General features: G+C 39.4%; 1 protein-coding gene across 1 annotated transcript; it reads right to left on the minus strand.

Moving 5' to 3' along the window:
- Positions 1-9,100: 9,100 nt before the first annotated feature.
- LOC310871266 (G2/mitotic-specific cyclin-B2-like) lies at positions 9,101-13,562 on the minus strand (the record flags this gene model as incomplete). Its single annotated transcript, XM_083782754.1, has 10 exons — positions 9,101-9,211; positions 9,713-9,820; positions 9,936-10,076; positions 10,491-10,727; positions 10,839-10,997; positions 11,390-11,506; positions 11,841-12,125; positions 12,449-12,634; positions 12,841-13,035; positions 13,518-13,562. The coding sequence occupies 10 exons, from the start codon at positions 13,560-13,562 to the stop codon at positions 9,101-9,103; spliced, it is 1,584 nt and encodes a 527-aa protein (XP_083638880.1).
- Between the last annotated feature and the right edge of the window lie 1,150 nt (positions 13,563-14,712).

The following is a 14,712-nucleotide window of genomic DNA, read 5'->3' on the forward strand; positions in this document are numbered from 1 at the left end:
AATCTTGAGGCGCGTGCCTTCAAGATTCCGTTTTACTTCCTCCTCCCGTTGGAGACGGGTCGCTCCAACGAACTGCAGAGGCCAATGAGGCATCTATATTTTTTTAACCCATTCTGACCTGAGATCAGATTCTAAAAATGTCTGTTTAAAAATGACAGTTTTCTGAAAAAGCTATGTTTCTATGTCAGTCGTTCTTCGATTTTTCTAAAATGGCAGACCTCGAGTGGCGCGCTATGAGCTTGTAGATCTGCTATTTTTAAATATTAGCATAACTAAAATGGGTTTAAATATCTATGTACCGAACGTCCCCTTCTGTGACGCTTCCGCAATGCTTCCGCAACGTGTGTCTTGCCTCCTCTCGAGATCACACGCCCCCAGAGCCGAAGGAGGCGTCGAGCTTTCCTCGCAGACGATTCAAACCCCAGTCTCACTCTCCACAGTGGTAGAAAGGAACTTACCCCTGGGTCACATGGACACCACAATTCAGCCATTTGACTGTGCATCTCTTATTCCAGTTTGTCAGATCTTATAAGGTGAATGTTTTTGGGGTTTCTCCTAGTTTCTTCTTCTTTTTTTTTTTTTTTCCCCGCCACACTTTTAAGCCTCTCGGGCTGTTCCTTGCTACATTTATTGTTTAGGTACACAACTCAACTTATACATATGAGTATGTATACATACATTAATATACTAAAGCACTATTAATGTGCCACCTCTTACTACTCGCTCAGCATTTATATTAAATGATCTCTACTTAGAATCAGCAAAATGTTTTTTTTTTGTTTTTTTTTCTGTCCACTGGTTGCCAACACAGACTTTATCCTTTCCCAGTCGAAGGACTTCTGTGCGCATTGATGTGTTCACTTTAATCTTTTTGTGTTCAAACAAAGAAAATGTTCTTTATAGACTATGCTTCCGAAGAAGACAAAATTCAATAACTTTAGAAAAAAAAATACAAAAAAATGTTTTTGTGTGTGCTAGATTGTATTGTAGAAAATGTACCCTGACTATGGCTTATTCTTTTCTCAGTGAAGTGTGCTGTACTGGGTGATGGTGTTGAGGTATTAGAAAATTGTTTTTATTATCCCACCCCCCCCGTTTATCCCCCCCCAAGTTGCAATTCAGGAAGTCTCTGATGAAAAGGTTGGCCTTATTTTGCTCCTCGCTATGTGTCCATTTTAACAGCATGAGATGTTCGGGAGCTAATTGATGCTAAATTGGCATGACTGAGGAGTCGTACAATAGTTTTAATTTAAAACTATGACATGAATTACCAAAAATGACGTAGGTTCAAATTATTGGTCACCTCGACTGTTTTCAGTCACTTGGATTCCATAGAGGTCAAGCATACATTAATTTGGCTTGTAACTTTAACACTGCTTATCTGCACCATGTGGCTGGTCAAATCAAGCCCTACAGTAATAAATACATATTTCATTTTAAGATTAAAGAGTATTTTAATTGGTCAAACTAGCACGAGAATAGATGCCTCGGTACATCGGAAGCATCTTTGATTAAAACAAATGTCAACTAGTTGGCTGTGTGTAGAACAGCGAGAACATACATTTAGAATGTTTATAATGAACCATAATTTCACATATTGTGCTATTTATTTAGGAAACGGAGCACTCGTGTGGGTGGGGGGTCGGGTTCCTTTCACGCTGTTTCACAAATCACAGATTGGGAGTTGACCTAACAAAAAAACATTTTTCCTTTTGCTTTAATCCCAGCTCATGCAATAATACAAATCTGTTAAGATTTGAACTTCTTTTTGGTTGGCAAAATGTTATGGACCTAGTTGGGTTTGCAGTTTTTTTTTTTCTTTCTTTTCTTAAGTGTTGAGTATATCACTGACTTCCAAGTCTTATGGCCAAACCACACCAATGATTCGCCATGCAACTCGTTGCAAACAAACGGTTGTGAGTAGTTGCAACCACAGTGCTGGCCCGCCGTATACGTGAACTACACGACTGCCTAGGTCCCTGGGAGTTGCTAGAGCCCCCCCCCCCCCGAACATGAGAACATGTCTCAAAGTCATGCATCCAACAAGCTTTGAACTGGCCAAAACATTTTGAAAACGGCCACTTCACCGATTTTCTGTTGTGTTTTGTCCATTATCGCCCGCTTTTCTTTAATAACAGGATAGGAAGGTCGGACATCGAGAAACTAGATACCTGAACCCCAACCCCCGCTTAGGCCACCCCAGATGGACAGGGCCGGGCCTGTGCAACCGTTATCCCCAATGGCAGTTGCAAGGAGTTGCATTCGTGTGACATGTCCTTAAAACTGTTTGGTTGCAAGGAGTTGCGACTAGTTGCATTGGTGTGGTTTGGGCCTAATGGTGATGAGTGCATGGCCTCGTGTCAACATGTTGTCTACAGTCATACAACAGTGTCAGAGTGTGTCACACACTGGCTGGTATTCATTTTACAAGTCACCTGTTTAACCACTTAACTACACCAAATCTCTCTGTTGAAAATAGCAGATCTACAAGCTCACAATGAGCTTGTAGATTTATTTTCTTTGAATGTTTGTCCCAGAATAGAGGGTTAGGGTTAGGGTTAAAGTGGTTGATTGTGCAGGAATTACAATTTGATTCGAGTCAAAAGAGGGGATGAAGATTACCCAGAAATTTGGTGCATTTCAAGAATGGACAATTTGTCACTACTCGTACAGGTACAAGCAACGAAATGCAAGAGACCTTCATGAGTTTTAGCTTCTCAGTCTTTAAAGAGAACAGTTAACCTCCAACATCATGCTTCCTGATTCTATATACTGCGATCCCTGCAGCCATTACTGAGCAGCATTGACATACTGATATACAGGGTGGTTTCCATGCTTAAATAGCAATGAAGTTTTTAAGCCTCCTGTTTTTGTTTTGTTTCCGAGTGGAACTGCTTCCTACCCCTTATACTCACACAGCCAATGAATCCCCCCACTCCCTTGACCACTGTTACTGCTGTTTGAGGCTCTCATGTTATTCCCTGACTTTCTGGGGAGATGTGCAAATAGCATTTTTTACACGATTACTCCCTTGTAAGATATCTCTTAAATTAAGGTACAGGTTTGATTTCAGCAAGAAAAAGTTTTTATATGTATATTATACTCCATTAAGGAATGTCTAGAATTATCTTCCTCCAATGTGGATGTAGCCATTATTACGCCATTTTATGACTTTGTAAGAGAATTCACTGTGTGAAAATTGGTTTGCATTTTTGTATAATACAATCTGCTTTTTTTTTTGTTTGATACAAGAGGGAGGTCAAACTGGAAGTTTGAAGAGAGGAAAAAAAATTAACCTGTGAAATTGAGAAAGCAAAATGTAACTTATGTACTACAGTGATTCTATGCTGATGGGGAAGGATTAAATGATATTGCTAACTCTGCAATTTTGCCTCATGTTTTTCAAACAATTCACCACTGTCTCACTACTCACCATCTCAATTTTTTTCCCTGGAAATTGCAAGTAAGTGAACACTTAACCTGAACCAAAGGTTGTAGTGACTCACTGCTCCTCTGGATGTGTTGATCAGCCAGGACTGGACAGTGCACTTTTCAGAGAAACAAGGCAGGATGCATGTGGCACAAGCAGCAGCATTCTGGTAAAGAGTAGCCCATTAGTGGGAACTTAAGAAAGTTGGGTGATGTTTACCTGGTGCATCTTGGTACCTTTCATGCTTCCTTTAATGCATGGTCTTTAATCTGTAAATGTGACTATTTATTCCAAACCTCTAACCTTAACAAGGTGTCTTGAGACATGTACAGCATATTACCCCTGGATGTAGATTAAAGTCTTGCTTAGATCTGTCAGTGTTTTTGAGGTCCACTGACTAGCCCCTCCTATATACAGCTTTTGTCCCCACATATCTCATATTTGCCATTGACAATGAGGAGGAATTAGGTCATATGTCCGATTGTCTGCCAAATATGACGTAAATTTGTGTTAAACATTAAATGCCATTGACAATGGAGGGATGGCATATCTCTGCTGTCAGGAAATGAAAAATATACATTTTTCAGGAAATAAAGAAAACCATATATTTTTAAAACAAAGCAATACAGCCTCATCAAAGTTGGTGTAACTTTATATATTGTCAATTACTTCCATGAGAGGTGGTGGAGTTAGTTGCTTTAGCAGACATTTTGAGGGTCCAATGGCGTTAAAGCGCAAATAACATGCATTTTAAAACTGCTTTTAATATTTAATATCATATTGTCTATGTCCATCAAAGTTATTTCTAATGGTTTGAGCCTCAATCACCACTCTGATATAACCAGCCCTTGTCATTTCTTTCTGGACTTTGAAAGCAGTTTTAGCTGCAATACCACAATGTCCTGAGGTGGTGGGGGTGCTGATATGCAGATTATTTAATATTTTAGTCATTATAATACTGATGCTAGATAAAACCAGGCTTGTTTCCATTCCATGCCAGCTTGGAAAATCAACAATTGTGGACATTGTAAACAAAGTGGAAATGCAAATTTGAAACTGAAAGACTGAAGAAGGAGGAATTATACAAAGTCGGGTGACATTGATGACATCACGATGAGACCAAAATCAGTTGAGCTGTTCCTGAGAGCAATTTCCATTAAAGCACCAATATGATATGAAAGCCTGATTGTTCAAAATTTGTTATTTGTGGGGATAGAAAACACATATGGGAGCCTCAAAAACACAAAAGAAATTGAAAAAGTTAAATTTTATGGAGGTTTTGTCCAAAGCACATTTTACTACTTTCAATTGGTTCAATATTTTCGAAAACAACACAGTCGTAAAGGGTGTTCAATAGCACTGATTTATACCCCCCAAAAAAATCTCAAACCTAAAAAATGGAGTTATGAGGTTTCCTCCCAACAGCAACGATATGTATACGAGCAAATTGGCTAACCAATCACATATTCAGTTCAATGAAAGGAGAAATTGGGTCATATGTGCCACAAATATGACGTGAAGTTTGTCCACAGTCTCATATTTGCCATTGACAAAGAGAGGAGAAATTAGGTCAAATGTCCGCCAAATATGATTGCAATTAACAAACATTAAATGTCATTGACAATGAAGGGAAAATTTACGTCATATGTAGACTAGCAAATCGGCTAACCAATCACATAAATTCAGTTGTTCATGAGATGATGTATAATGATAAGAGCGCCCCTCACTTCACACAGGTGTGATTTTTTATTATCTAGTTTAGGTACCCAATGAATAGACCCTTATGTGTCTGTGCCTCAGAGTGTACAGTACTTTAGCTATTGAAAAATAGCAGATCTGCCACGCTACGAGCTTGTAGATCTGCTATTTTTTAAAAATCATGAAAATGTGTCTTTGACATGAAATAGTTTGAGAACCACTGACATAGAAATATGGGTTTTTCAGAAAACTGTCAGGATTTAGAAGGCATTTGTAGAATCATCCTCAGGTCTAAATATGGCTTTGTCAAGCCATTAAGCTATAACGAGACTAATTAAGTTTAGTGAGGTGTGAGGTGGTGCAACTGGCTCCAAGTGCCTAACCTTAAAATACAATCGAATTCTCTCATAGAAGTTCAAGTGCTTAAACTTTACTCCAACTGTAATCCTCTCATGAAAGTACTAATAAAAGCATTCTGTATTAATCTGGTGGACTGGATGGCCACGCCTCCTCCACACATCAGCTTGGCTCCCTCCTCCTTCCCACTGCTGCTCCAGTCCTCACTCCTCATCCACCTGCACAGAACAGGTTGTGGTTCATATACTGGCTCAATACATTTCACCATTGTCATGCCTCAAACCATTCAGTGCATAATCAATACTAGTAGTTCGACCTGACATTTAATTTAAAACAGTGATTCTCAACCTTTTAAATTTCCAGTTTGATGAGCATTCAGCCACGGACCCCCATTTTATACAACTTTTATTGATCAGATCCCAATCTACACTGACATTTTAGTTTTTACTAAATTAGTGTGACCGTCTTTTTTCATTAACCCAATAGCACCCGAGCCCGATTCTACAAATTCCTTCTAAATCAGTAGTTCTCAAATTGATATGTATTTGGCCGCAGACCACACATCTGAGCTTGAGTAGTGTGTGTGTGTGTGTGTGTGTGTGTGTGTGTGTGTGTGTGTGTGTGTGTCTGTGTGTCTGTCTGTCTGTCTGTCTGTCTGTCTGTCTGTCTGTCTGTCTGTCTGTGTGTGTGTGTGTGTCTGTTTGTGTGTGTGTGTGTGTTCTTAAATCAGATTCATCTTGGAGAACTAAATAAATAACAATATTTTCATCTGTTTAATTTCCAGGTTGATCTGAAGATGATTGGTGCCATCCTGCCACTCCCAGCTGCAGGACCCATGGAGGTAAGTGTTTCATGAGGAATTATATGAGGAAATGACCATGAATGTCATTTACTCATACATGTGTTTTACTATAATGTTAAATGGACATGCTGCACACAAATGAAATGCTATTGTTATTGTGCCTAAGATAGTGCTTTTTGTTTTAATGAAAAAAGTTCTATATTCTGATAGTAATCATCGCTTAGAGTGTTTGTTCAGTAACTGGGGTTTCCCCATCTCAAGCTCTTTTTTTTTTAAAGATATTCTTTTGCGGCTTACGCCTTTTATTAGTTTTTTGAAGGGACAGACAGTAGGCTGACAGGAAACGGGAGAGAGATGGGGGAAGACATGCAGTAAAGACCGTGTCGGGCTCGGGAGGCGAACCCGCGGCACACTGCGACTGGATTACCAGTCGGGTGCCCAGACGGTTACGCCACCGCCTGGGCCTCTCTCAAGCTCTTTGATTAAAATAAAAAAATTGTAACCATATATTTAGTTTTTACTACCAGCTCTATATTACATTAAATATTGTAGTTAATCTGAAATAAGTATTAAGATGGTTAACACTATTCTCTTCTGCCAGGTTGCAGTAAACGACGAGGGATACGCCACTCTGGAGACAGTCTGTGGCACCTCCAGCTCCAAGAAGCCTGTGAAGAGAGTCACATTTAACCCTCAAGTTCAGGTACGAGTGTTTCATTAATAATACGTTAGTTACATTGGCATGATTGCATATCTCTGGCTCTGCTGTTGGGAAGAAACCACCTAACTCAAAAATGTTAATTTTTCAGAAAACTTAAATCAATAAATAAATAAATCAGGAAATTAAGAAAACCTTATATTTTGAAAACAAAGCAATACTGCCCCATCAGTTGGTGTTGTGACTTTATACATTATCAATTACTTGCATGAGAGGGGGAGAGGTGGTGGAGTTAGTTGCTTTAGCAGACAGTTTGAGGGTCCAATGGAGTCAAGTGGTTTTGTCCATAGCGTTTTTTTTACTACTTTCCATTGGTTAAATATTTTCAAAACGACACAGACGTAAAGGGTGTTCAATAGCACTGATTTATATATTACAAAAAAAGAAAATCAAGTGGTTTCCTCCCGACAGCAACGATATATAAGTATGTAAACACATAAAATCATAACAGCTTCTTAACAACATTATAAACTAACCCATTTTCTTTTTTCTTTTCTACACAGGTGCAGGAGTTCGAACGGGAGAATCAGACTCATAATCATACCTGATTCTGAGTCTGATTCTCTCGAGTCACCCGTTCCTCCTAGGGCTAGGGTGGCGAGGAGGAAGCCGAGGAAGTCTGTGGTGACCTTCAAGTGGGACGACGTTTTGGCCCAGGTGTATGGACATCAACTGGCCATGCCCATGAACCCAGGCTTTTTTAGCGTTTAGGGTGGATTCATCCACCCTAAAAGACAATGGACAATGAAGACGTTGCAGAACTCGCCTGGCGGTTTTTTAAGGTCAACCACATTAAGGACACAAGGTTGAAAGTGGTGAAACTATCCATTGTGGGTACAGAATTTGACTCTGTATTGGGAAATGGGTGTGCTGTGCACAAAATACTTATGTAAACATTAAAAGGTATAGTAGCACTTATGCAGTATATTGCAATAATGCATGTGTCACAATCCCAAGGCACACCAATAGTCACTTGTCTATTCTATTAATTTCTTTAAAAAAAAAGAAATACCTTAGTAAACTAGGTGGAGGTTCCATGGACATGTATTACACCCAGTGCCACTTTTTAAACATTGCCATAGTACTGAAGGAGTCAGACACAATTCTCATGGTTCAAACTGATCATTTAATTAATGGGTATTTACAGAATTAATATATTTACAAAATGTACATACAATGCTAATTTACATATACACATTTGATAATTCAGATATTTACAAAATTTACAGACGAGACCATTGCTATTTACATATACACATTTGATGGTACACAGAACATTAACATAAAATGTTACATTGTCTTTTGCACAACAAACAAATATATACATGACAAGTAGACATACAAACAAGCTGTACAGTGTACAAGGTCCCAACATGTGAGCTTGTAGATCAGGGCTATTTAACCCAGGGGCCACTCGCAAAACTCCAAAAGTCCAAGGGAGCAAGCTAGAAAATGTAATTTTGAAACGTTTACATTTTTGTAAACAGACTAAAAGACTACTCTAAAAAAAATTATAAGGAAACTCACAGTAAAAAGTCAATTTTCCACCTATAGTTCACCTCAGTGAACGTTACTAAAAGAGGCTTCATTAACACAACGTGAAGAGAAAATAATGAACAGATCACAGGTGAATAAATAAGTGGTTCATACTCAGCTGACATCAGGCCATATAACTTTCTGAGAACAAACAATACAATGCCTACAATCTTGGTCAAAACAATGAAAATAACTAATTTATTGGTAGGACCATGATGAGCCGCAGATCATAAGGATTGACTAACACTGTTGTAGATTACAGTAAGGGTTGACTAACACTGTTGTAGATTAACCAGTAGTGAGTCCTAATATAAATGCACCATGTCTCTATGTGTACAGAACGTTCAAATTTGACACACAAGTTCCACACCACCACCAGTGCAGTGCCCGGTGTCGAGTCCATCGGCTCGCCGGTTGACCAGAACCAGCACAAAAGCCCAGGCTCCGTACAGGGCCAGTCTTTCATTTTGAGTAGGCTCTCTCTCGTCACAGTGTCACACCATCATTCTTTTTAATAAATGTTGGGTGGAAAGGCTCTGCAAGCATGTCTGATTAAACTTCAGTGATTGTCAAGCAGGGGAGCAGCTAGGCTCTTCACAGTAGATAACTGCAGCTCAGAAATGTGAGTGACATTCATCTGCTTGATCTCCAAGTACTTCTCCTTGACAGTCTATTGGGAGAGGGAAAACTAGCATTAGAATGTATGTATTTAGACACATCTTACTCTATTATACTAGCTACATTATACTAACACTAACCCTAGTGGAGAGAGACTCATTTAAACATCCCTATCTAACTCCATTATATGCTACTACGTTATACTGACCCTAGTGGAGAATATCCATTTTAGTATTAATCTATGTAAACATAAACATCTTACTGCATTATAGTCCAATTTACAATTAAGGAATTTAGCAGATGCTCTTTGTCCAGAGCAACTTAAAGTAAGAGATAGTGTCTCAGTAATCTAGGATCATGGGTAAACCAAGCATCGGTCTGAACATTATAATATATTACCTGTATGTATATATATATAAATAGTTAAATACACACACACACACACACTAAAAAAAATAACATTTAAACTATAGGATGCCTGGTAAACAAATCTAACCTAAATTTATACTAACCCCTAGTCCCCAACCCTAGTGCCTAGTCTTTGCCAACTCACCTGGAAAGTTGTATTCCCCTCGTTGACAACGATATTCTTAGCGATGTGCTGCATTATTGGCTTCAGATGAACCTCATCATATGTCGTATAATGCTGCTGTGTAGAAGTCTGCAACACATGAAAACAATCATTAGGATCAGCATTATTGCATAACGTCTGGGTATGATGATGTCACACATACCCTATAATAAGCCAACACATTTATTGATTTTATTAAACTCACCCATGGCAGGCCACCCAGCAGCAGCTGGGAGAGGCACAGTGAAGCAGCAGCGATCTCAGAGGGCCGATAGTGAACCATGTCGTAGTCAAGGAGCGTCAACTCCATGAGATAGTGGGCCAACATGTAATTCTCCACAGTACCCTAGAACAAACAAACACTATTAAAAAGCCTGCTTGCATAATACAACTCAAAATACTCTGCTACATCATGCTTTATTTTTATGTTCACACCGTCAGCCCAAATCTGGTAAATGTCCTAAACAATCAGTTGCTTTATAAAGTCTGACTGTGAACACCACAGCATAAAACCTCATGGAAATCAAATTTTTAGTGATCACATTTGAACCACATTCCTGATTGATTGAAATGTCTTTCATGCCCATTTTCTAAATTTGCACTTCAGTCTGAACACACGCAAACACGGCGATCATGGTAAATAGACGATGCACAAGCTTGTCAAATTGTGACATAAATCTGCCATTTTCTACACAAATCCAATCTAACCACTTGTCAAGTCTGATCACTACACCTTGTATGTTAATGAAAAATGACTCACATTTGCAGCCTTGGATGCTCTCTTGAGGAAGTGCAAGGCCAACGGGCTCCCCAGCTCAAAGTTGAGACGCCTTAGCACCATCCGCTCCATCTGTCTAATCTGAGTGGTCGTGTAGTTGTTGTCGGTGATGTCAGCCAACTCCTTGATCCCAGGGGCGTCTATTTCCTCGTACTTCGAGGCCAGCAGCATGGCAGCAACACCAACAAGCTGCAGCTTATTTGGTGAAACTGACTGAACCTGTAATACATCACAACAGCTCATTAAAAAACAAATAGGAAAGAGGGAAAAAATATATAAAAAAAAAGACTAGAGCAGAAAAATAACAAACTAATTGTAAATTGCCCTTACTTGCAGAAAACGATCCAAGATGGCAACTGTGAGATAGAGTGTCTCCTGAAGCATCTGGAAACTGGAATGAACTTGGATCAGCCAGTCGATTAAGACAGCTCGCATGTGTGCCGTTATCTTGTAGCCCTTCAAGTACCCAGGTCGCACAGCCTGCTTTACCTGTGCAAACAAAACACTTCATTACATTGCTGCAAAACACCAGGTCACATTATAGGCCTGCCTGTCACAATTATTACATAATCACCTGACCGCAATTATTTCGTATAATCGTCATAATCTTTCATGTTCAACAAAAATAGTGTACATACAAGTTCACAATGTGTTGCAACGATATTTGTATATACTTACATACGATACTTTGCATATCAAATTTGCCCAGTGCAATTTTTGTTTACAAAGCCTAAAAGCCAAATAGAAATTCAATGTTTATGTTCAATGGAAAAAACACAATCGCATTTGTATGACAATTGTCAAGTAAAATGTCATGATTGTGACAACCCTAGTCACAAAATGTAGTAAATAAATAAAAACATGCATCTGGCATCACGTACCTCTAGATCCATTAGATATGCATATATGTCTTTCACATATTCAGAACATAGGTGGGGCATCTCTGAGTCTCCTGCATCAATGTCCTTTACTGTGGTTTTGGTTGAAACAACAGTCCTCTGAGAAGGAGAAGGGGAAAAGGTCAAAACCCATTCTTCTTTAAGTTCTTTTAAGTTAAACTGTAGTACTTGCATCTTAGTTTAAATCACTGGTTCCATAAAAGGGTCCAAGTGGACCGTTACAGTCTTACAGAGTGTATATTGTCACTGTAGGGTGGAAACCAGTAAGTCTATAACATTAACTGTGTATACTTTTCAGGAATGGATCCAATGTAATTATTTAGTCACAAGCTCTATAAAAACATAATACAAATATTATACTGATAGCAATTACATACACAAATACTGATAGCGATGATATGCAATTCTACAGTGCAGACAAGCAAAAACTTACCGGTACTCGGGACTCCAGGATGGATGTTCTACACACCTTCCTATCCTGCATCAGGCGCTCTGCAGTGGCTCTGCTGTCACACTGCAGTGTGTCTACATAGATGACAGGCTTCTCTCCACTCCTAGCTGTGCCCTGTGTCACTGTGACTTTATTGGCCATCGGTTTCAGGTGCCTGTTAGTACAGTGCGTAGTCATTCTCTCCCTGACCTCGTCCGCAACCCATGGTACACCAGAGTCTCCTGCATCAATGTCCTCTACTGTGGTTTTGGTTGAAACAACAGTCCTCTGAGAAGGAGAAGGGGAAAAAGTCAAAACCCATTCTTCTTTAAGTTCTTTTAAGTTAAACTGTAGTACTTGCATCTTAGTTTAAATCACTGGTTCCATATAAGGGTCCAAGTGGACCGTTACAGAGTGTATATTTCCACTGTAGGGTGGAAACCAGTAAGTCTATAACATAAACTGTTACTTTTCAGGAATGGATCCAATGTAATTATTTAGTCACAAGCTCTATAAAAACATAATACAAATATTATACTGATAGCAATTACATACACAAATACTGATAGCGATGATATGCAATTCTACAGTGCAGACAAGCAAAAACTTACTCGGGACTCTAGGATGGATGCTCTCCACACCTTCCTATCCTGCATCAGGCGCTCTGCAGTGTCCTTAGCTCTTCTGTCACGCTGCAGTGTGTCTACATAGGTGACAGGCTTCTCTCCAGGGATCATCCTATGTGTTCTTGAATGAACACTATCCAGGGCCTTGTTGACATGTAGTACGGTCCTGAACTGAGAGATTATAAAAAAGGGAACCTTATGTTAGAGGTATGCGACTCCAATTAAAGTTAAACAACACAATTTGTTTCAATTAACAGTCAGAAATGAACACAAGGGATTTTGCAGTGCATGGGGTCTGGAAACATCAGTATAAAATTGGGGTCTGTGACATTAAGGTTGAGAATCAGAGGTATTTAAACTTTAAATAAATACATTACCTTGGTGTTAGCCACCTTGTTGGCAAAGTTGGGACGGTCTGCAAGAGCAGCTCTCTTTCGACCAGGTACATGATGTACGTTGCCCTTCCCCATCATGTGTACAGGGTTCTCCTTATCCACGTCCATCCACTGTACAGGGCTCTCCTTATCCACGTCCATCCACTGTACAGGGCTCTCCTTATCCACGTCCATCCACTGTTCAGGGACAATCAGAAACACAAACCGTTACAAACATCCGTTTGAAAAAAGCATAAAATCCGCTTAAGGGTTAGAAGATTCACAACGTTTTCAGGTTAAAAATAATGCACAACCGAAACGGGATACAATTATGTAAAGTAGCCTAAGCCACGAACACCAAATCTCAAATCTCGGCAAGCGACGGTTAGGTCTACTCTACTAACATGTCGCTTGCCGACCAAAACAGATATTAAAGATGACAACGCGTACGCGTCGTGTTATATCAGTTAAGCTAACGACATGTAAAAGACGAAATCTGACAAAGCGTCGTCGAGGGAGAGGGTACTACATGGGTCTAGCAAAAAACGGTGTGGCAGTGGAACCATTCTGTTGACGTTAACCGGGGCACGTTAACGTGCTAACGGGGCACGTTAGCGCACCACACCCAAGAGAAAGAATTGAACAAGCTAACTAGTTATTTTACAATATAGTTTACTTACCGGTTTGCGGAATCCCCCCGAGGACACGAAAACGGAACGAAACATCAAACGGCTGCTCAACTACTACTCACTAAACAAACTAGTTGACGACAACAACAACGACACAAACAGTAAGCAAGTGATAAAATGATGATAACAAACTACCGGTATGTCGAGTTAACAACTTAACATTAAATGTTAGCAAACAGAACGATGCTGCGGGAGTCAGATGCTCTCAGTAAAACATTCAAACACTGACTGATGGGAAAGTTCTAGTTGCGGCTAGTTGAAATTTCACGAACGCCTCCTGATTGGCCCAGCGTCATAAGGCTCTGGGATTGGCCGAGCTACCGCGGAACGCACGCCGCTCATTAGCTGAAGGGGTTTTCAGTCACTTCTACAGAGGTGTGTGCGGTGTTAAGTGTAGTGTGTGTGTGTGTGTGTGGTTTATGTTTTCTCATGCCAATAAAGCCCTTTGAATTGAATTGAAATTGAATTGTGTGACCGATCTACAAGCTCACAAAGCGTCGCGTCAGCATAACGTTGTGAGCTTGTAGATCAGCTACTTTCACGCACACCACCGTCGTACGACACCATCGCATTTAGAAGTTTTAACTTTATTGTTTTAACAACATTATAAACAGTAGGATTAAACGTAAAACCTACGTACAATAATTTATATTATATTATATTTTACATATTGTATTTACGTACAAACAAGAGTTTTTGTCAACTCAACTTTATGATAACTATTCAAATGGTCATGGTCATGTCTAAAACACACACATTGCAATTAATTTGCAATAATTTTATAATTTATTTTACAAATTCAGAGATAAATTCTGTGAGACCCAAATAGATTAACAAACAAACAAACAAACAAACAAAAAACTACCGCATCCAGACCAGGCCTTAGAGAGTATCCAGGCCTGTCGATAATGTTACATGCCCATATTAGGGCATGGCTGTTTGTGGGCAGCTTCTCCGATTGTGTCCTCACATTCTCTAGTCAATCTCAGTCCGTTATTGAATCATCAAAATGTGTCTCAGAGAAGCTCAAAATGTGAACCTTACCGTTGGTTCACGAAAATATTACCCGATTCCAGATATTACCTAATATTGTCAGTGAGAACATTTGTATATTTGTGGACTTGTGGTGAAAAATCATCAGCAACTGAAAACGAAGACAATTTGTTTATTTGGAGATTCAGCATAT

This window comes from Protomyctophum parallelum, assembly GCF_964188405.1.
Source record: "Protomyctophum parallelum genome assembly, chromosome: 14".
NCBI classification, from domain to species: domain Eukaryota; kingdom Metazoa; phylum Chordata; class Actinopteri; order Myctophiformes; family Myctophidae; genus Protomyctophum; species Protomyctophum parallelum.